The sequence below is a fragment of the Eumetopias jubatus genome, unplaced genomic scaffold (assembly GCF_037043125.1).
Source record: "Eumetopias jubatus isolate StellerSeaLion01/CBP00866 unplaced genomic scaffold, mEumJub1_p1.0 scaffold_12, whole genome shotgun sequence".
Taxonomy (NCBI): Eukaryota; Metazoa; Chordata; class Mammalia; order Carnivora; family Otariidae; genus Eumetopias; species Eumetopias jubatus.
The window spans coordinates 67,531,970-67,555,877 of NW_028274818.1; the positions used below are offsets into that span (position 1 = coordinate 67,531,970).

Sequence of the window (23,908 nt, forward strand, 5' to 3'; positions counted from 1 at the left end):
CAACCCAGACTTAATGGCAGCTTCGGTTCTTCCAGAAAGGGATCTGAAACCAGTCACTCAGCTCTAGGGAGGTCGTCGGCCATGAGAGATCCTGCCAACCCCAGGGGAAGGTGACATCGCCACAATGCACATGTTGTCTACCAGTATAACTTGCCTCCCGCCCCCTCTCGCCCTTCTGCCTGTGAAGTCTCTCATTTTGTACAGCTCCTGGGAGCGCCTTTCTTTCTGCTAGTTGGATGCCTAGCAGATTCATGAATAAGTGAGTAAAGCCAATAAATCCTTAAAATTTACTCAGTTGCATTTTTGTTTTTAGCAGTCCCAACTCATGGTTGTGGGAAGAAAATGTGGTCAAATACACCATTACGAAACCATCTAATGCATTTTCTGTCTTATCTGGTCATGTTTAATTTAGATTCCAGGAGCTTCTTTTGGCTTTAGTAATTCCAAATCCGTATAATTGATCAGTATTATACTGATCAGTATTTATAAAGTGCATTCTCTGGCAATGTGCAGGGGTGCTTTCTCTGTTTATGATTATTAAATAAAACAAGTCACATTATGGCTAGAGTGGCAGAAGCAGATTAGTCAACGGGATGGGAGGCGTTTTACCCTGCTGTTCTTTGGCGCTCCAAGAGTGTCTTTGGTTCTTCTTACTAATTTCTTCAGGATCATCTCCTTGGCTTTGGCAGCTGTGATATTGACACTAAAATTTATTGTTGAGACTATAATTCCTTTCTTATCACTTTTCAATGAACTTTCATCCATTCTGACTGCTGGCTTTTTAATAGGCTTATCTGTTATGCCAAATATGGAAAGAAACATAAATTTAGACTACTTTAACAGTATTTGTGATTTATTTTAAGGTGTTAGGAAATATGAATGTTACATAATTTTACTCTTTTGTTGTCATTTGCAAGAAATCACCCTGAGGACAATTCAGTGAGAGAAGGAATACCAACTGTGAAATGTTTCCAATGGTTTCCTTCCTTTCATGTGGTCTGCAGGGCCTCTGAGAACTCTCTGTAGCCTACGCGCAACTGACACTGGTACCTTTTTATGACTTCAGAGTATTGGGATGTGCAAGATGGTATGTATCTACTGAAAGCACACAGGAGAGGTTTAAAAGCAGCATGCACCTGCGTCCACCAAAGGCCTCAGACTTAGGACACATCCCCTGAGAGCATCCGCCACAAGGGCCACTTGGGATGGTGCTACGGCAAATATAAAAGTAAAAACAAAACCAAAAACTCCTCTGGCCAGGCAAGAACCTTCTGGCCAGGCAAGAACCTTCCTGATCTGCAGCTGTCTGGGGGCTGCCCCTGCTTTTCCTCTTCAGAAATGGAGTGGCTGCTCCCAAACCACTCGGCCCGAGTTCTCCAGGAGGATCTGAGAACTCATCCAGTAACTTCTCCCCTGCATTACTCGGACAAGCATGAAGGAACAGAAGAGGCCAACACTGCCTCCAGGTGCTTCCAGACTTGGTCCAAAGTTCCCCCAAGAAGCTGGGGTCCCCACTTGTGGGAAGCTCTGCCATCAGCACCCCAGCTGTTTGGCAGGGCATGGCAGGCTGAGGGGGGAGTGGGGATCTTTCAGGACTCTCGATTTTAAACTATCAGTGGAAATCTGTTCATTCTGAGATTCCAGACAAGCATGCAGTGACCTGAAAGGAAGGAGTTTCACCCAACGTAATACGTACCTCGACTTCCAGTGGCTGTCTTGTGGGTTTCAGAAAGCAAGATGCTGATATTCTGCTTCAGGCTATTGGAATAAAAGGTTTTCGAGATTCAAAATCAGCTTGCTTACCATAGTAGCCATATGAACAAAATATAATCAAAATATCAGTGTATGCTGGGTTCTACCTCATTCTCCTACAAGGAAACAAATACTCTTTTTTCCTGTTTACACTTTCACAGAGAAGATCGTGCCGCCACTGTCACGTTAAGTTCAACACCACAGGATTATTCTCAAAAACAAACTGAACAAATCCTAGGGCACCAGGTTACTGGTATCCCCGATGGGTAGTAAGCCACTAACTCACTGGTCCCTTTACAAAATGCACTTTCCGTTGTGGATGTCTCAACAGAAGCCCCTTCCACCTTTATTTTGGTCATGTCTTCAGGTGTTTCTTTATAATGTGATTTCTTTCTTAAAATCCAGTTCAGTTTAAATAGTGAGCCTACAGTAAGATTTCTTTTTTAGTGCCATTATTTATGATTATAATAATTCAGATAAGGAATGATTCCTACGAAATTAAATGTTTCAAAAATTATTTCTCTGATTTCTTACAGCCTTATTTAAGTGTAGTAGGATTTATTCCAAAATCATTCATGTAACATGCAGGTGACAGTGCTCCAGCTACCAGTGGCATTGGAAAGACAAGTGGGGGAATTCAAGATGTCTTGGGAAGAGGGGACAGCTTTGACGAGTGCGGGTGAGAGATGGGGTGCAGTTTGGGAGGAATCCAACAGCATCATTTGGTTCAAACAACAGTGTGCTTCTCCCATATTTTAATTAGAATTAACTTTAAAAGGGGGGCAGAGCAAGATGGCGGAGGAGTAGGAGACCCGGATTTCGTCTGGTCTCAGGAATAAAGCTGAATAGGGATCAAACCATTCTGAACACCTACGAACTCAACAGGAGATTGAAGAAAAGAATAGCAACAAATCTCTGAACAGAAAAGTGACCACTTACTGGAAGGTAGGACTTGGGGAGAAGTGAATCTGAGGCGATATTCGAGAGGATAGACGGCGGGGGAGGGGGCCTCCGTCAGCCACTTCTGGCAAGTGATAGAGCAGCGGAGCACAAAATCGGAACTTTTAGAAGTCGGCTCTGCTGAGGGATGTCGCTCCAGTGGCTAAGTGGGGGGTGGAACCCTCATGGGACAGTGTGGTCTCAGGACTCTCAGGGTCACAGAAAGACTGGGGGTGCCTGAGTGCGGCAGAGCTCCCAGGTATCAGAGCGGGGAAGCCAGCTGCAGAGACGGAGCCGAGGCACGGGCTCTCAGCTCAGGGTTGCCATAAACTGTGATCCGTGGCCCAGTCAGGCCACTGCGCCTCCAGCAGGGACCCAACAAGCAGCAGAGCCGGGGAGACTCCCCTTCCTCCCCCGGGAGGAGCGGCGCAGGAACGCACCGCAGGGATCTGCTGGGTTTGAAGACTCCACACGGGGTCAGGTGCCAGAGATAGAAACACTCGGTCACAGACCAGGTGAGCATGGAGTGTGGCCGGAGACTGGGGAGACGGGAGTGACTGACTGCTTTTCTCTGGGGGTGCACTGAGGGCTCCTCCAGGCAGAGATTGGGAGGCCACCATTTTCATTCTCATCCTCCAAAGCTGTACGGAGAGCTTGCAGGGAACAAAAGCTCCCGAGAGCAAACCCGAGCAGATTGCTTAGCCTGGACTGACAAGGGCGGGGCAATTCCGCCTCCGGCAAAGACATTTGGGAACCACAGCAACAGGCCCCTCCCCCAGAAGATCAGCACGAACAGCCAGCCAAGACCAAGTTTACCGATCAAGGCGAACGGGAGAATTCCACCGTTAGGGGAATACTGCACATAGAATTCATGGCTTTTTTACCATGATTCATTAGTTTTTCCAAGTTAATTTTTTTAACTGTTTTTTTTTGAAATTTTCTTTTTCCCTTTTTCAACCAACATCTTATCAATCCCTTTTTTTAAAAAAACATTTTTATTTTTCATTTTTAGAGTCATATTCTATCCCTTCATAGTAGTTACCCTTATTTTTGGCATATATATATAAGTTGTTCTCTCTTTAAAATTTTGAGATACAGCTTCTTCTAACAGATCAAAATATACCCTAAAGCACTAGTGTATGGCTTTGTTCTAGTCTCCTGCCTGATCACGTTCTCTCCTTTTTTCTTTTTCTTTTTAAATCCTCTTTCTTTTTTCAAACAACTTCTTATCAATTCCTTTTATAAAATCTTTTATAATTTTCATCTTTACCGTCATTTTCCATCCCTTCATTGTATCAACCCTTATTTTGTACATATATAAGTCTTTCTTTCTTTAAAATTTTAGGAGGCACTTTCTTCTAACAGACCAAAATACACCCAAAATCTAGTGTGTGGCACTGATCTATGCACTAGCCTGATCATATTTGATCATATTCTGGTTTTTTTTTTGTTTTGGTCTGTTTTTGTTAGTTTTTATCTTTTTCTTTTTTTTCCTCTTTCTTTTTTCTTTCTTTCCCTTTCTTTCCCCCTGGTTTGAGGTATTTTCTGATTTGTTTAGAGTATATTTGCTGGGGATGTTGTTAACCTGTTAGCATTTTGTTCTCTCATTCATCTGTTCTCTGGACAAAATGACAAGATGAAAAAAAATCACGTCAGCAAAAAGAACAAGAGGTAGTACTGTCTGCCAGGGACCTACTCAATACGGACATTAGTATGATGTTGGACCTAGAGTTCAGAATCATGATTTTAAAGATACTAGCTGGGCTTGAGAAAAGCATGGAAGTTATTAGAGACACCCTTCCTGGAGAAATAAAAGAACTAAAATCTAACCAAATCGAAATCAAAAAGGTTATTAAATGAGGTGCAATCAAAAATGGGGGCACTAACTGTTGGGATAAATGAGGCAGAAGAGAGAATTAGCGATATAGAAGACCAAATGATGGAAAATAAAGAAGCTGAGAAAAAGAGAGATAAACAACTACTGGATCACGAGGGCAGAATTCGAGAGATAAGCGATACGATAAGGGACGAAACAACATTAGAATAATTGGGATCCCAGAAGAAGAAGAAAGAGAGAGAGAGGGGCAGAAGGTATATTGGAGCAAATTATAGCAGAGAACTTCCCTAATGTGGGGAAGGAAACAGGCATCAAAATCCAGGAGGCACAGAGAACCCCTCTCAAAATCAATAAAAATAGGTCAACACCCCGAAATCTAACAGTAAAACTTACGAGTCTCAGAGACAAAGAGAAAATCTTGAAAGCAGCTCGGAAGAAGAGATATGTAACCTACAATGGTAGAAACATTAGATTGGCAACAGACCTATCCACTGCGACCTGGCAGGCCAGAAAGGACTGGCATGATATCTTCAGAGCACTAAATGAGAAAAATATGCTGCCAAGAATACTATATCCAGCTAGGCTGTCATTGAATATAGAAGGAGACATAAAAAGCTTCCAGGACAAACAAAAACTAAAGAAATTTGCAAACACGAAACCAGCCCTACAAGAAATATTAAAAGGGGTCTTCTAAGCAAAGAGAGAGCCTAAAAGCAGCATAGACCAGAAAGGAACACAGATAATATACAGTAACAGTCACCTTAGAGGCAATACAATGGCACTAAATTCATACCTTTCAATAGTTACCCTGAATGTAAATGGGCTCAATGCCCCAATCAAAAGACACAGGCTATCAGATTGGATTAAAAAACAAGACCCATCAATATGCTGTCTGCAAGAGACTCATTTTAGACCCAAAGACACCCCCAGATTGAAAGTGAAGGGGTGGAAAACCATTTACCATGCTAATGGACACCAAAAGAAAGCTGGGGTGGCAATCCTTATATCAGACAAATTAGATTTTAAATCCAAAGACTGTACTAAGAGATGAGGAAGGACACTATATCCTACTTAAAGGGTCTATCCAACAAGAAGATCTAACAATTGTAAATATCTATACCCCTAACATGGGAGCAGCCAATTATATAAGGCAATTAATAACAAAAGCAAAGAAACACATTGACAACAATACAATAATAGTGGGGGACTTTAACACCCCCCTGACTGAAATGGACAGATCATCTAAGCAAAAGATCAAGAAGGAAACAAAGACTTTAAATGACACACTGGACCAAATGGACTTCACAGACATATTCAGAACATTCCATCCCAAAGCAACAGAATACACATTCTTCTCTAGTGCCCATGGAACATTCTCCAGAATAGATCACATCCTAAGTCACAAATCAGGTCTCAACCGGTACCAAAAGATTGGGATCATTCCCTGCATATTTTCAGACCACAATGCTTTGAAACTAGAACTCAGTCACAAGAGGAAACTCGGAAAGAACTCAAATACATGGAGGCTAAAGAGCATCCTACTAAAGAATGAATGGGTCAACCAGGAAATTAAAGAAGAATTAAAAAAATTCATGGAAACCAATGAAAATGAAAACACAACTGTTCAAAATCTTTGGGATGCAGCAAAGGCAGTCCAGAGAGGAAACTATATAGCAATACAAGCCTTTCTCAAGAAACAAGAAAGGTCTCAAATACACAACCTAACTCTACACCTAAGGAGCTAGAGAAAAAACAGCAAATAAAGCCTAAACCCAGCAGGAGAAGAGAAATAATAAAGATCAGAGCAGAAATCAATGAACTAGAAACCAAAAGAACAGTAGAACAGATCAACGAAACTAGGAGCTGGTTCTTTGAAAGAATTAACAAGATTGATAAACCCCTGGCCAGACTTATCAAAAAGAAAAGAGAAATGACCCAAATCAACAAAATCATGAATGAAAGAGGAGAGATCACAACCAACCACCAAAGAAATACACACAAGTATAAGAACATATTATGAGCAACTATATGCCAGCAAATTAGATAATCTGGAAGAAATGGGTGCATTCCTGAGATGTATCAACTACCAAAATTGAACCAGGAAGAAATAGAAAACCTGAACAGACCTATAACCACTAAGGAAATTGAAGCAGTCATCAAAAATCTCCCAACAAACAAAAGCCCAGGGCCAGATGGCTTCCCAGGGGAATTCTACCAAACATTTAAAGAAGAATTAATACCGTTCTCCTGAAACTGTTCCAAAAAATAGAAATGGAAGGAAAACTTCCAAACTCATTTTATGAGGCCACCATTACCTTGTTCCCCAAACCAGACAAAGACCCCATCAAAAAGGAGAATTACAGACCAATATCCTTGATGAACATGGATGCAAAAATTCTCACCAAAATACTAGCCAATAGGATCCAACAGTACATTAAAAGGATTATTCACCACGACCAAGTGGGATTTATCCCTGGGCAACATGGTTGGTTCAACATCCGCAAATCAATCAACGTGATACAATACATTAACAAAAGAGAGAACAAGAATCATATAATCCTCTCAATAGATGCAGAAAAAGCATTTGACAAAGTACAGCATCCTTTCTTGATCAAAACTCTTCAGAGTATAGGGATAGAGGGTACATACCTCAATATCATAAAAGCCATCTATGAAAAACCTACAGCGAATATCATTCTCAATGGGGAAAAGCTGAGAGCTTTCCCCCTAAGGTTAGGAATGCAGCAGGGATGTCCACTATCACCACTGCTATTCAACATATTATTAGAAGTCCTAGCCACAGCAATCAGACAACAAAAAGAAATCAAAGGCATCCAAATCGGCAAAGAGGAAGTCAAACTCTCACTCTTTGCAGATGATATGATACTTTATGTGGAAAACCCAAAAGACTCCACCGCAAAACTCCTAGAACTCATACAGGAATTCAGTCAAGTGGCAGGATATAAAATCAATGCACAGAAATCAGTGGCATTCCTATACACCAACAACAAGACAGAAGAGAGACAAATTAAGGAGTCGATCCCCTTTACAATTGCACCCAAAACCATAAGATACCTAGGAATAAATGTAACCAAAGAGGTAAAGGATCTGTATTCCGAAAACTATAAAATACTCATGAAAGAAATTGAGGAAGACACAAAGAAATGGAAAAATGTTCCATGCTCATGGATTGGAAGAACAAACATTGTAAAGATGTCAATGCTACCTAGAGCAATCTACACATTCAATGCAATCCCCATCAAAATACCATCCACTTTTTTCAAAGAAATGGAACAAATAATCCTAAAATTTGTATGGAACCAGAAGAGACCCTGAATAGCCAGAGGAATGTTGAAAAAGAAAAGCAAAGCTGGCGGCATCACAATTCCGGACTTCCAGCTCTATTACAAAGCTGTCATCATCAAGACAGTATGGTACTGGCACAAAAACAGACACATAGATCAATGGAACAGAATAGAGAGCCCAGAAATGGACCCTCCACTCTATGGTCAACTAATCTTTGACAAAGCAGGAAAGAATGTCCAATGGAAAAAAGACAGTCTCTTCAACAAATGGTGTTGGGAAAATTGGACAGCCACATGCAGAAGAATGAAACTGGACCATTGTCTTACACGACCACAAAAATAGACTCCAAATGGTTGAAAGACCTAAACGTGAGACAGGAGTCCATCAAAATTCTAAAGGAGAACACAGGCAGCAACCTCTTCGACCTCAGCCGCAGCAACTTCTTCCTAGAAACATTGCCAAAGGCAAGGGAAGCAAGGGCAAAGATGAACTATTGGGATTTCATCAAGATAAAAAGCTTTTGCACAGCAAAAGAAACAGTCCACAAAACCAAAAGACAACCGACAGAATGGGAGAAAATATTTGCAAATGACATATCAGATAAAGGGCTAGTATCCAAAATCTAAAAAGAACTTACCAAACTCAATACCCAAAGAACAAATAATCCAATCAAGAAATGGGCAGAAGACATGAACAGACATTTTTCCAAAGAAGACATCCAAATGGCCAACAGACACATGAAAAAGTGCTCAACATCGCTCGGCATCAGGGAAATCCAAATCAAAACCTCAATGAGATACCACCTCACACCCGTCAGAATGGCTAAAATTAACAAGTCAGGAAACGACAGATGTTGGCGGGAATGTGGAGAAAGGGGAACCGTCCTACACTGTTGGTGGGAATGCGAGCTGGTGCAGCCACTCTGGAAAACAGTATGGAGGTTCCTCAAACAGTTGAAAATAGAACTACCATATGATCCAGCAATTGCACTACTGGGTATTTACCCCAAAGATACAAATGCAGGGATCCGAAGGGGTACGTGCACCCCGATGTTTATAGCAGCAATGTCCACAATAGCCAAACTGTGGAAAGAGCCAAGATTTCCATCGACAGATGAATGGATAAAGAAGAGGTGGTATATATACACAATGGAATATTATGCAGCCATCAAAAGGAATGAGATCTTGCCATTTGCAATGACGTGGATGGAACTGGAGGGTGTTAGGCTGAGTGAAATAAGTCAATCAGAGAAAGACACGTATTATATGACCTCACTGATATGAGGAATTCTTAATCTCAGGAAACAAACTGAGGGTTGCTGGAGTGGTGGGGGGGGTGGGAGGGATGGGGTGGCTGGGTGATAGACATTGGGGAGGGTATGTGCTATGGTGAGCGCTGTGAATTGTGCAAGACTGTTGAATCACAGATCTGTACCTCTGAAACAAATAATATGTTAAGAATATATATATATATATATATTAGAATATATGTATGTTAAGAAAAAAAAAAGAAGAAGATAGCAGGAGGGGAAGAATGAAGGGGAGTAAATCAGAGGGGGAGACGAACCATGAGAGACGATGGACTCTGAAAAACAAACTGAGGGTTCTAGAGGGGAGGGGGGTGGGGGGATGGGTTAGCCTGGTGATGAGTATTAAAGAGGGCACGTTCTGTGTGGAGCACTGGGTGTTATGCACAATGAATCATGGAACACTACATCAAAAACTAATGATGTAACGTATGGTGATTAACATAACAATAAAAAAATTAAAAAAAAAGAATTAACTAAAAATTTGCACTTTTTATTTGCACAATTTAGAACTCTTTTTCATTGCTTCACCCCCCCTTTCAGGAAGAGACACAGAAACAAAGTTCTTTGTAAAGAACTTTTTTCTTCAAGTAGGCTCCACGCCCAGCATGGGCGGAGCCCAATGGGCTGGGAACCCAGGAGCCTGAGATCAGACCTGAGCTGAGATCAAGAGTCCCACGTTTAAAGAATATTTTGTATTTGATAAGATGAAAATTCTAGTGCAAGAAAACCAATTATATGCAACACTTTTTTGGTGTGTTTTAGGTGCATTTTTCCAGGAACAAAAATAGTTTATAACTGCACTTTGTTATGTAAGAAAAAGGAGATTTTAAATTTAGTTGTATTTAAAATAAATGTAAACATTCCTCATTTAAAGGAATTAATCTAGGTGCTAATACTTTGGAAAAGTACAGATTTTCTTCACTTCTCTTTGGAAGAATTTTGCATTTTTACATAACAGGTTTGCTTTTTAAAACAAGGCACATTTATATATTAAAGCAAAGATTTTTTTTTTTACCAGACAAATCAAATTTAGCATTTAAATATACAACCTTGATTTTTTAATTTCATTGTATAGTAGGACTTCTCCTAAGATGGAGCCATATTTCACATCCAGTGCTCCAGGGCCCTCCAACTTCTGAAGCATTTCATTAATGGCACTGGTTTTCCCAACAGCAGGGTCTCCTGAGGTAAAAAAAAAGACATTAGGTTAGATTTATAGCCAAGGAAATGAATAGATGCTAACATATGAAGATGAACCAGTAACATTATATTTGAAAACTGCCTGAAAAATATGGATTCTTTTCTCCCTTTTTATTTTTTTAAATTTTTTATTGTTATGTTAATCACTGTACATCATTAGTTTTTGATGTAGTGTTCCATGATTCATTGTTTGCGTATAACACCCAGTGCCCCATGGTTAAGATTGGGTAAATCAGGGAGTAAATATGAAATCCTCTCTAATTATTTACATCTCTTATAAAAGGACAGATTCAGAGTTAACCATTATTTTTAACTGAACGCTCATTTATGCCTATTGCAAATGTTTTTGCTTACAGCTAATGAAATTCATTTCCCTGAGAATTTTTGCCGGCACGATCTGGGGGAGAGATGTGATGACAAACTACTGCAGGGTCACGACTTTACAATTCACCAGATATTAAGAGTAAGAATTTTCTTCGGCCAAGCTGGAGGCAAGGTAGGGATTGTCTGAGAGTTCCAGCCTCATTTTGCCTCAGTATGTTCTGTACGGACCTCGGGAGCACTACCGTGGCCCCCGGTGATGGGCAACACAGCATAGGCAGCTGGGAAAGGCGAGGAAGGTGGGGCTGTATTGAATCACTCATGGGGTAATGTTCAAAGATGGAAACCTTTGAGCAATGGGGTGAGGAATTGCGTGTGTAATCTCTCTTTTTTTTTTTAAATCAGGCAGGTTCTTTTCGTTTGTTCCTTGTATGTAGTTATGTAAGTACATTTAATCAGACCATCAGGGACCCTCTAAGGCCATCAGCCCACAGGCTGTGGAGGCCGTGCATGCATTGATCCTATAGTTCTACTTCTGGAATTTGTCTCGCAAGGAACAGAAGGATGAAGATTTATAATGTCCTCTACCAGCCAACGTGGGGAAATGGGCGGATAAGAATATATATTGATACAGTGTCTAAAGCTTTCCAGGGAATATTTTTTCCCCCAGTTATAAAGCAAAATGTTTAGGCTAAATAATTATTAAGCCTGTTCCTAACTCTATAAATTCTCCTTCTTTAAATCTTCTTAATACCTGTGAGAAGTACAGGGCAGAAATTCTTTAAAAGAAGGCTTATGAGGAAGGAAAGGGACACTGTGTCTCTGGTGGCAATATGACTGATGTTCTCTCCATATTCTGTGATCTTCAAGAGGTTTTCACTCGATCCTTCAGGGTCCACTAGTATTGACGTTCCTAAGGTAAAGTTAAAAAGTCTCAAATGACCTATAGATAAACGTTAATCTTTGAGGTACTAAATACTTTCCGGAAAAGTCTGCACATTGTACAGCTCTGTACAGAGCTGACGCCAGTGCCGGGGGGTCCCTGCTGATCTCAGCAGCTGTTCCTTCCACCCACACTCAGCTGGTGAACTAACCCCCCATTCCTCGGACTCTCCTACCGCCCACACACAATGCCCCTTCTCCTCCTCCTTCCCTCCAGCGAAAGGAAGAAAGCAGCTCTCCTGTTGAAGCCTCCTGCAGTCCTTTAGAAGAACTTCCCTTCCTGGGTAAGCCTTCTCCCCCCATTATCTGTCTCTTGTTTCTGTTGACTTTCCGATGTACAAACATTTATGTACCAGTATCTCCATCTTTTTATTGGTTGAACGATGGGAACTGACATTTATTTAGTAAAAACCAGTTGAATATGGGCAATTTTATATGAAATCAAACACACACACACACACACACACACACACACACACACACACACACACCAAAACTAACCCAAATCTCTCTTGATACCACAGCTTCTTACAAACACCACCCCCAATCTTTCCACCATTATGCAGCCAAACCTCTCAGAAGGGCTCCCCACAAAAGAGACCTCACTTGCTCATCTTGTAGTCTCTTTTCTAATGTTAGACACACTCACATGGTGCACATTCTAAAGTATACAAAGGTATGCGATCAACAGTCTCTTTCTCATTCCTGTATCCTAGAAACTAGGTCCTGTACTGTGTATGCTGGTCAGGAACTTCTAAAAATTGAGTACATTTTAGAGATGAATGTTATCATAGATTTCTTGCCAGTGCTCCAGCAATGGAAATTTATGGTCTTTCCAGTCTTTTGCTGAGTTTATAGAATATACCCATGTCATTCTGCACACAGCTTCTCTCATGCAGAGTTGCTGGGTTAGTATAAACTGGCATATGATTTATAATTTTGATATATACTGACAAGTTGCCTTCCAGTGTTTTCATTCCAAAGTACTGTGTATCACTAATGGTATTTCTGAGAATCTTCCTGGATTCTTACATGAACAAAATGTGGAGTTTTGTTATGTTTTTGTTTCTGGTGCCAGAGACCGGTCTGGTACTAGGACCTCTGATTTACTTTTGCACAGGCTCAATCGAAGATGATATTGTGATGTTCTGACATTTAGATTCCTGTTATAGATTGGCTTTGAAAGCTTGGGAGGGTTTTAGTTTCTTCTAAGCTTGTTGCCTACACTTAGGATAAGGTGGGACCAGAGGAAGTGGTATCTCAGATTTGGAGGAAATACCTATGGTTTCCCACAGGAATGGTAAACTAAGATACTGAGTTACATGTATTGGTATTCAGTTGTGTTTCTGTACGTAGTAGTAAAAGCTAAGGATTAAAATAACCAATATAGCACTAACGTATGATACACAACTCAGAGGTTTTAAATAAATATAATCACCCACTAATACTTACTGTGACAAATATTATACAATAGAATGCTGATATAAATTAATTCAAAATTAGAGCTTTCTGGATGCTTTGTAATTATGATACCTCTGGTTTTCTGCCAGAAAGTCTTATAACCAAACTTTGAAATTCACTGAGGAGAGAAACCTGACCTCAAAGAAATTCAAGTTAATTTGCATTTATTGAATTTCTTAGATTTGCAAGAACTCTAAATGAAGCTTGATCATTAAGTTCCTGCCTCAAGCTTCAACCAAGCTCTTGTGGTACAGCAATTTTCTGTATCTTGTTTTCTATAAGTATGCAGAAGACTGAGAATAAGAACAATGAGGCATTTATGGATATTTGTGAAGGTATGATTCTTCTTTTCCAATTAGCTGTTTCTTTTATAATCAAGTGTAGTTCTTACATATGTGCTTTTCCTATTTTAAAAGAGGTCCTCTCCCTTTTCTGCTTTCAATAACCACAGCTAATTAAAATACTAAATATTTCCACTAGTAAAACTTTCAGTGAGCTATAGTTTTACAATGCACAAATGACTCAATCAAATAGATTCCAATTTCTCAGAAAGCAATACTCAGTGGTTATTTTCTTAAAGGCATGCTTTGTAAACATAGATTTAAACTGGTTCTGCACAAACTTGGAACAGATCAATCTTCAAAGTTGCTGATATAACTACTTTTATATATAAAGTACTCTCAATATTTTAGAAAAGTTAGAGTATGATTCTTGTAATTCTTCTTACCTTTTTGGGGAATTAGTGTCTGAATACTAGGAAGTAATTCTGACCATGGTATGAATTCGCATTGCTGTAAATCCACAAAATAGCCAAAGATAGAAGGTTTACCGGATGGTAGATTGACGCCTACATTTGAAAATGACAAATAAATCCAGTAAGAAAGGTTCATTTATGGAATGTTTCATTGATGATAGGATCTCTATGTGAAAAATCTGATTGTTGAATCAGAAATAATTATTCACCAAGGGTATATCATCCTTTTTTTTCCTTCTGATCTTTAACTGCATAAAAATATCTTTTTATATCCAGAAAGCAAGGTGAATCATGATCTGATATCCTTTGAAATCTTACCCAGAAGTTCCACTTATTATCACGTGTTGGATATTATTAAATGACAGTGATATACTGGTTTTAGTCAAACCAGTGTATTAGATAACTTTGCCACTTATTTGCAAAGCACATTTGTTTTTCCATTATAAAAGTAATACATTTTCTGAATAGATTCCGAAAAATACAGAATAAAAGCAAAAGAATTTAGCCATGGTTTCACCATATGAAGATAACAAGGTGAATATTTGATACAGTTCTTTGAATCATTTAAAAATTTTTATATACCAGAAAATTCATTTTTGGGCAGTATACAGTTCTAGGAGTTTTTTACTGCCTGAATGTATTTTGTAATCACCATAATGCATGAGATAACAGAACAATCCTAAAACCCTAGAACAACTCCCTAGTGCTACCCCGTTTGCCTTCTGTCCTAACCCCTGGTAACCACCCATCTGGGTTGTTTTGTTCGTTTGTTTTGTTGCTGCTGAGTCGTAGGAGTTCTATCTATATTTGGGATACTAGCCCCTTGTCGCATATATGGTCTGCAAATGTTTGCTCTGCTCCATAGGCTGCCTTTTTATTCGGTTGTTTCCTTTGCTGTGCAGAAGCTTTTCAAGTTTGTGCAGTCCCACTTGCTTATTCTTTGCTTGTGTTGCCTTTGCTTTTGGTGCCAATTCCAAAATATCATTGCCGAGACCAATGCCAATTCCTTCTAGGAATTTTATAGTTTCAGGTCTTATATTTACATCTATAATCCGTTTTGAGTTAAGTTTTGTCAGTGGTGTGAGATAGGGGTCCAACTTCATTATTCAGTTTGCATGCAAATATCCAGTTTTCCCAATTCTGTTTATTGAAGAGACTATCTTATTGGTGTCTTTGTCAAAAATTGGTTGGCTCGGGGCGCCTGGGTGGCTCAGTCAGTTGGGTGTCTGACTCTTGGTTTCGGCTCAGGGCATGATCTTGTGGTTGTGAGATCGAGTCCCACAACGGGCTCTGTGCTCAGCGCAGAGTCTGCTTCAAGCTTCTTTCTTCCTCTCCCTCTGTCCCTCCCTGCTCATGTGTGTGCTCTCTCTCCTTCTCTCTCTGAAGTGAATAAAATCTTTTAAAAAAATTGGTTGGGTATACAGGCATGAGTTTTACTTCTATTGTGTTCTATTGGTCTATGTGTCAATTTTCAATGCCAGCGCCATACTGTTTTGATTTTTATCACTTTGTAATACAGTTTGAGATAAGGAAGCGTGACGCCTCCAGCTTCGTTCTTCTTCCAAAAAGGATTGTTTGGCTCTTCAGTCTTTTCTGGTTCCATATGAATTTGAGGATTGTTTTATCGATTTCTGTGAAAAATGTCACTGCCATTTTGATAGGGATAGCACTGAATCTAAGATGGCGTTGGGTAGTATGGACATTTTAACAATATTAATTCTTTCAATTCATAAGCACAGACTATTTATTTGTGTCTTCTTTGATTCATTTCATCGATGTCTTGTATCAGTGTACTGACCTTTTAACTCCTTGGTTAATTTATTCTTAGGTATTTTATTTTTTGAGGCACTTATAAATGGGACTATTTTCTTAAACTCTTGTTCAGCTAGTATATTGTTAGTGCATAGAAACACAAGTGATTTTTGTGTGTGATTTTGAATCCTGCAACTTTTATTGAATTTGTTTATTAGTTCTAAAAGTTTTTTGGTGGACTCTTCAGGATGTTCTGTATAAAAGATCATATCATCTGCAAGCAGAGACAATTTTTCTTCTTCCTTTCCAATTTGGATGCCTTTTACTTCTTTTTTTCCCCATTCTTTTCAAAGATGTTTTATTTATTTATTTTCTCTCTCTTTTTTTTTTTTTTTGCATTATGATAAGTGCCCTCCTGACTCCCCATCACTGACCTCCCCTCTGGTGACCATCAGTGTGTTATCTAGAGTTAAGAATCTATTTCTTGGCTTGTGTCTCTCTCTCTTTCCATGTGTTTGTTTGGTTTCTTAAATTCCACATATGAGTAAAATCATATGGTATTTGTCTTTCTCAAGACTGACTTATTTCACTTAGCATAATATGCTCTAGGTCTATCCATGTTGTTGCAAGTGGCAAGATTTCATTCTTTTTTATGGCTATGTAATAGTCCATTGTATGTATATACCACATCTTTATCCATTCATCAGTTGATAAACACTTGGGCTGCTTCCATATTTTGGCTATTGTAAATAATGCTGTAATAACCACTGGGGTGCATATATCCCTTTGAATTAGTGTTTTTGTATTTTGGGGGTAAATACCCACTAGTGTGATTACTGGATCATAGGGTAGTGCCATTTTTATTTTTTTGAGGAATCTCAGACTGTCTTCCACAGTGGCTTCACCAGTTTGCGTTTCCACCAATGATGTACAAGAGTTCCTCTTCTCCACATCCCAGCTGACACTTGTTGTTTCTCGTGTTTTTGATTTTAGCCATTCTGACTGGTGTGAGGCGATATCTCATTGTGGTTTTGATTTTCATTTCCCTGATGATGAGTGAAGTCTTGGTCATCTGTATGTCTTCTTGGGAGAAGCGTCTGTTCGTGTCTTCTGCCCATTTTTTAATTGGATTATTTGTTTTTTGGGTTTGAGTTGTATCAGTTCTTTATATATTTTGGAGGCAAACCCTTTATCATATATGTTATTTGCAAGTATCTTCTCCCATTGCATAAATTGCCTTTTAGTTTTGCTGTTTCCTTTGCTGTGCAGCTTTTTATTTTGACTAGTTTATTGCTTTTACTTTTCTTGTCTCAGGAGACACATCTAGAAAAATACTGCCACACCCATGTCTAAGAGGTTACTGTCTGTGTTCTCCTCTAGGATTTCTATGGTTTCAGGTCTCACATTTAGGTCCTTAATTCATTTTGAGTTTATTATTGTGTATGGTATAAGAAAGTGGTCCAGTTTCATTCTTCTGCATGTGGCTGTCCAGTTTTCCCAGCACCATTTGTTGAAGAGACTCTCTTTCCGATTGCATTTTCTTTCCTGCTGTTTTGAAGATGTATTGACCATATAATTGTGGATTTATTATTTTTTTTTTTTAGAGATTTTACTTATTTGAGAGAGAGAGTTGGGGGGAGGGGAAGAGAGAGAAGGAGAAGCAGGCTCCCCACTGAGCAGGGAGCCCTACTCGAGGCTTGATCTCAGGACCCTGAGATCATGACCCAAGCTGTAGGCAGACACCGAACTGAGCCACCCAGGTACCCCTAACTGTGGGTTTATTTCTGGGCTCTCTATTCTGTTCTATTGATCTATGTGTCTATTTTTATGACAGTACCATACTGTTTTGTTTACTACAGCTTTGTAATATAATCTGAAGTAAGGTATTGTGATGCTTCCCGTTTTGTTTTTCTTTTCAAGACTGCTTTGGCTATTTGAGGTCTTTTGCAGTTCCATACAAATTTTAGGACTGTTTTTTCCAGCCCTGTGAAAAATGCCATTGATATTTTGATAGGGATTGCATTAAATCTGTAGATTGCTTTAGATAGTAGAGACACCTGAACAATATCTGTTCTTCCAACCCATGAGCATGGAATGTCTTTGCATTTCTTCATGTTATCTTCAGTTTCTTTCATCAGTGTTTTAGAGTTTTCAGAGTACAAGTCTTTTACCTCTTCAGTTAGGTTTATTCCTAGATATTTTATTGGTTTTGGTGCAATTTTAAATGGGATTGTCTTCTTAACTTCATTTTCTGCTGCTTCATTATTACTGTATAGGAATGCAACAGATTTCTGTACATTGATTTTGTATCCTGTGACACTACTGAATTCACTTATCAGTTCTAGTAGTTTTTCAGTGGAGTCTTTATAGTTTTCTATATTTAGTATCATGTCATCTGCAAATAGTGAGAGTTTTACTTCTTCCTTACCAATCTGGATGCCTTTTATTTCTTTTTAGTTTCTGTTTGCTATGGCTGGGACTTCCAGTACTATGTTGGATAAGAGTGGTGAGAGTAGACGTCCTTGTCTTGTTACTGACCTTAGGGGAAAAGCTCTCAGTTTTTTCACTATTAAGTATGATGTTGGCTGTGAGTTTTTCATAGGATTTATTATGTTGACCTACTTCACAGTTATTTATTTTTGTTGCCTAATTTTTCTGGCTAGAACTTTCAGTATTATGTTGAATAGGAGTAGTGAGAACCTTTGTCTTATGTCTGATCTTAGAGGAAAGCTTACACTCTTTAACCATTGAGTATGATGTTAGCTGTGAGTTTGTTATATATGGCCTTTTTGATGTTGAGATATGGTAATTCTATACCACATTTGTTTGGTGTTTTTATCATGAGATGATGTTGGATTTTGTCAAATGCCTTTTCTGCATCTATTGAAATAATGTTGTTAATCTTTCCTTTTTTTTAATGTGATGAATCATATTTATTGGTTTGCATGAACTTAACCATCTTTGCATCCCAAATCCTGCAAGATCATAGTTTGTAATTCTTTTAATGTGCTGTTGAGTTTAGTTTCCTCATTTTGGGGGAAGATTTTTGTATCTGTATTCATTAGGAATATTGGCTTGTAGAGTTTTGTTTTGTTTTGTTTTGTTTTTTGTGGTGTCATTATCTGGTTTTGGCATTAGGGTAATGCTGCCTTGTAAAGTGACTTTGGAAGTTTTCCTTTGTCTTCAATTTTTTTTGGAAGATTTTAAGAAGGACTGGTGTTAATTCTTCTTCATTGTTTGATAGAATTCACCAGTGAAGCCATCTGTCTGGTCCTGGACTTGTGTTTGATGGGAAGTTTTTTTGATTACTTATTCAATCCCATTACTTGTTTAGGTCTGTTCAGATTTTCTGTTTCTTCATGATTCACCCTTGGCAGGTTGTATGCTTCTAGGAATGTCCCCACTTATTGTGGGCTATCTAATTTGTTGTTGTATAATTGTGCATAGTACTGTGTTATGATCTTTTGTACTTCTATGGTGTCTATTGCAATGTCTCTTTGATTTCTTATTTTATTAGAGTCTTCTCTTATTTTTTCCTTAATCTAGGTAAAGGTTTGTCAATTTTGTTTATGTTTTCAAAAAAACCTGCCCTTTGTTTCATTGATCTTTTCTATTGTTTTTCTGGTCTCTTTTAATTCATTTCTACTCTGATCTTTGCTATTTCTTTCCTCATGCTAACTTTAGGCCTAGTTTATTCTTCTTTTCCTTTTTCTTTGAAGTGTGAAGTCAGATTATTTGGGATCTTTCTTTTATCATTATGTAGGCATTTATTGCTATAAAATTCCTGCTAAGAAATTTTTATTGAAACCCATAAGTTACTGTATGCTGTGTTTCCATTTTTGTTTCTCTTAAGGTTTAAAAAATTTTTTATTGATATTTCAGAAGTGTGTCATTTAATTTCTACATATTTTTAATTTTCTAGTTTTCATCAAGGTATTGATTTCTAGCTTCATTCCACTACAGTCAGAAAAGATACTTGGTATAATTTTCAATCTTGTTAATTTGTTAAGACTTCTTTTGTGACCTAACATATGATCTATGCTGGAGAATATTCCATTTGTGCTTGAGAAGAATGTGTCATCTGCTGCTGTTGGATTGAATTCTCTCTATATATCTGGTAGGCCCATTTTCTCTAAAGTATGGCTCAGTTCCAATATTTCCTAATCGATTTTTCTCTCTGAACAATCTATCCATTGTTTAAAGTGGGGTATTAAATTCCCCTATTAATGGACTGGTCTCTGTTTCTTCACATCTGTTAGTATTTGTTTACTAAGTTTAGGTACTCTGCTGTTGGGTACATATACACTTAGAGTTGTTATATCCTCTTGATGAATTGACTCCTTTATTATCACTTAACGACCTTGTCTGTTGTTACGCTTTTTGACTTAAAGGCTATATTGTGCAATATAAGTACAGCTCAGCTACGCCCCTCTTCCCGTTTCCCGTTTGCCTGGGATATCCTTTCCCGCCCCTGCGATGTGAGCTTCTGTGTGTCCTTGAATCAGAAGTGAATCTCTTGTAGGCAGCTCTAGTTTTAAAAATCCATTTATATACTCTATATCTTTTGATTGCAGAATTTAATCCATTTACTTTTAAAGTAATTTTGAGAAGCAAAAAGGCTAATGTCATCTGATTGTTTTCTGGCTGTTTTGTGGTTCCCTGTTCCTTCTTCCTCTCTTCCTTTGTGAACTGATGATTTTTCCTAGTGGTATGCTTTAATTTCCTTTTCTTTATCTTTTGTGTATCTACTGTTGGTTTTTGGTTTGTGGTTACCATGAAACTTACATAAAACATCTTTTAAGCTGGTAACAAGTTAGTATCAATCACATGCAAAAACGCTTTTACCCTCCACTCACACTGTATGGTTTCCATGTCACAATTTCTCTCTCTTTATACTGTGAATCCATTACATATCTAAGTGGATATAGTAATTTTTAATGTTTTTGGGTTTTAATTTTTATACTAGAGTTAAGTGATTCATACACCACCATAATACGGTATTAGAGCATTTGAGTTTGACTATATACTTACTTTTACCAACATGTTTTCTAATTTCATATGTTTTCCTGCTTCTAATTAACATTTTCACTTCAGTTTGAACTACTTTTAGCATTTCTTGTAGGGCAGGTCTAGTGGTGATGAGCTCCCTCAGCTTTTGTTCATTTGGGAAAGTCTTTATCTCACCTTCATTTTTTTTTTTTTTAAAGATTTTATTTGAGAGAGAGAGAGAGAAAGAGAACAAGCAGGGGGAGCAGCAGGCAGAGGGAGGGGAGAAGCAGACTCCTCACTAAGCAGGGAGCCAATGCAGGACTCGATCCCAGGACCCTGGGATCATGATCTGAGCCGAAGGCAGACGCTTAACTGACTGAGCCACCCAGGCACCCCTCAGTTTACTAATTCTTTCTTTGATGGTCCCAAGGGTAGAGTTCATCTGGTCTACTGACTCTTTCACTTGAATGACTACAGAATTTCTATCTGGTCCTTTTTCATAGCCATATGTTCTATTTTCATTTCCAATATATTTTTTTTGCTTCATATATGCTTATTTATTTAAAAATTCTTTATCTATCTTTCAAAAAAGAACCCCAAATACATTTATATTAAAGTCTCTGTTAGGCTATAATAATTTCATCTAGAATGAATTAATTTAATGATATGTGATTTTATTGGTAGACTTTCTTAGTATTAATTGTTTTGTGTTTTACAGTTTTGTTCATAGGATGACTAGGATGACTACAAGTGGGAGGTTTCTGGACTCCCTTTCTTTCTCTTCTCATTTCCATTCTGATGGTTTTATACTTTTTACGATTGTGACCACCTGACTCTCCTTTCATTCCTACATCCCTGTCTCAAACTAGCTTTTCTATTGGTACTTCAGATGACAGAACAAAACTTCATATTCATCGTTTTAAGATAAACAATCTAACATGATGTATAATTTATTGTCTTGTCTTTAGGTTCACAGGGAGAAGAAATAATGGAATTTGAGGTATTTCTGCTTGACAAATAAATCAGGCAATTTGTTTATCTTAGGAGTTAGCAATATCCAGTTGAATCACTAAGTTCAACAACAAATTAACATGCAATGCTTTGATATTAAAAGTTAATTTCTGGGGTACCTGGGTGGCTCAGTCAGTTAAACATCTGCCTTTGGCTCAGGTCATGATCTCAGGGTCCTGGGATCGAGCCCTGTATCGGGCTCCCTGCTCGGTGAGGAGTCTGCTTCTCCCTCTCCCTCTGCCTGCCACTCTCCCTGCTTGTGCTCTCTCTCAAATAAATAAATACTTTTTAAAAAGTTAATTTCCCATGATTCACTGTATCAATAACTAATGAAGTACTGTATGGTGACTAACATAACAACAACAAAAAAGTTAATTTCCATAGGAAATAACATAAGACTTTGTGATCAAAGATATCTTAAATAGAACTTCTACAAATAATTTCAAAAGGATACTTTAAGAGTTAACATCACACAAACTGGTCAAATCTGTACTTTTGGTAAATATTTTTAGCTCTCATCTTTATTTAACAAAGTTCTAAATATATTCATGTTCACTATTTTGTGTCTTTTTGGTCCCTGCACCAAGGATCACTTCATCTGTTCCAAGTTCCTTTAATCAGTAACAGCTAATTGGGAAGGCTTACCATTTCAGAATATTAGAATAGATTACATTTGTTAGAACTGACTCAAAAAACACACATAATAAAGAAATCTAAGGCTTCATAAAATAATTTTTACAATATTAGTCTTTAAAAAGTAAATGAAGCTACAATCTACAGAAGTTCCTGGTGCATGATATGTGTAATACAGATCCAGCTATATGGCTGGCGGGCTCAACTGGGCTGAAGCCATAGTTTCAAGGCTTTATCTTTGTTCTTCTGTCTTACTTGTGTTAAAGCTTCCTTAGAAACAAGAATCAACCAGGAATCAAATATACTTCAGTCTCCTTTTGCTGGAGTTAGAGTACTGGAATGTGCTTTTACCTTTAATCTCACATTTTAAAAGATCGGCCTTTTAATTTGAGCCCAACCATAAAGAGTTTCAAACTAATTTTTTAAGGGGGGGAGGGCAGAGGGAGAGAGAGAATCCATCTCACAACCCTGAGATCATGATCTGACCCAAAATCAAGAGTCAGACCCTTAACTGACTGAGCCCACCCAGGTGTCTCTCTCTTTTTAATTTTTAATTTTATCCAGAGATTTATATTGGCTCTGACAAAGTATCTGTATTTTTTTTTTTAAGTAGGCTCCACACACAGCAAGGGGCCCAACATGGGGCTTGAACTCATGACCCTGAGACAAGACCTGAGCTGAGATCAAGAGTCGGACTGAGCGGCCGACTGAGCCACCCAGACGCCCCCAAACTAATATTCTAAATTAAGCATGATTATGACTGCTTCCCCCAGAACTTACCTATATGTGGATTGCTTTCAAATAATTCATGCACAAGGTTGTCAAAATCGTAGGTCACTCTGGCAGGAGTACCAGGCTCGTGGCTTGAATACAGTACTGTGTCATCTTCATGCTCATCCTCACGCTTTAAAGTTCCTCCAAATGCCCAAGTAAATGCGAACACGAAGAGCTTTTGAAGCATAATTTTTAATTTATCAGGATTCTTCTCCAGATACCATGTATTTTCAGCTCTGGGGCAGACACATGTGGAAGGGTGAGAGTTAAAATTTTTAGAAGGAAGTTCAGTGATTTCAATATCATGTCAAAGTTTCATTATTAAAAATTATAATACAGTTAGGTGTTGACATAAATGTTTTAAGGTTAATGTACAATTTTCATTGATAAGTCATGTAAATTATATACTGCTACTATTTTTAAGGTACCATTTGTGTAAGAGATTTGTGGTCAACCTTTATTTCATTTATTTAGTACAAATGATTCACTTTTATTTATTAGGTCAGTTTATTAGTTGAGAGTTTACCTATCTTTTGGGAGAGGATCTGGTCTCTATGTACGAAAACATAAGTGAATAGTCCCTCACTCTGTATTCCTCTCAACCAAGTTCTAGAGGTTGATCTAGTTCTACCTGGCTAAAGCCAGGCCCTGTGAGTCTGGGGAGAGTCTCGTCTTGCCAGCAAAGTCACCCTGGTCTGTGGACCCTTAGGCTCTGTAATGACAGCGTTGATGCTGATGGACTGAATGAGAGAGATTTGGGCTTGATTTCAAGGCACTTAAAATAGTTCAGGATTTATTGGCAATCATGAATGTCCAATGCACATGTACCGTTCTATTTTAAAATTTCTAGTCACGTGTGATAATTCATTCAGCAAATGTTTACTGAATTCCTACTATGTATCAGCTCCCCAGCACAAAGCGAACGTGA

The 23,908-nt window shown here is 38.4% G+C and overlaps 1 protein-coding gene across 2 annotated transcripts in view; it reads right to left on the reverse strand.

Annotated features, from left to right (window-relative positions):
* DNAH14 (dynein axonemal heavy chain 14) overlaps positions 1–23,908 on the reverse strand; it is a 329,828-nt gene that overhangs the window by 129,711 nt on the left and 176,209 nt on the right. The window contains exons 42-47 of one of the 2 annotated variants that reach the window (XM_028111778.2): positions 22,987–23,216; positions 13,795–13,914; positions 11,419–11,577; positions 10,190–10,325; positions 1,697–1,758; positions 610–794 (exon numbers count right to left, since the gene is read on the reverse strand). In XM_028111778.2, coding sequence (XP_027967579.2) covers positions 610–794; positions 1,697–1,758; positions 10,190–10,325; positions 11,419–11,577; positions 13,795–13,914; positions 22,987–23,216 — 892 coding nt within the window. Of the gene's footprint in view, positions 1–609; positions 795–1,696; positions 1,759–10,189; positions 10,326–11,418; positions 11,578–13,794; positions 13,915–22,986; positions 23,230–23,908 lie in introns of both variants that reach the window. The other variant, XM_088017199.1, reaches the window with a different exon arrangement.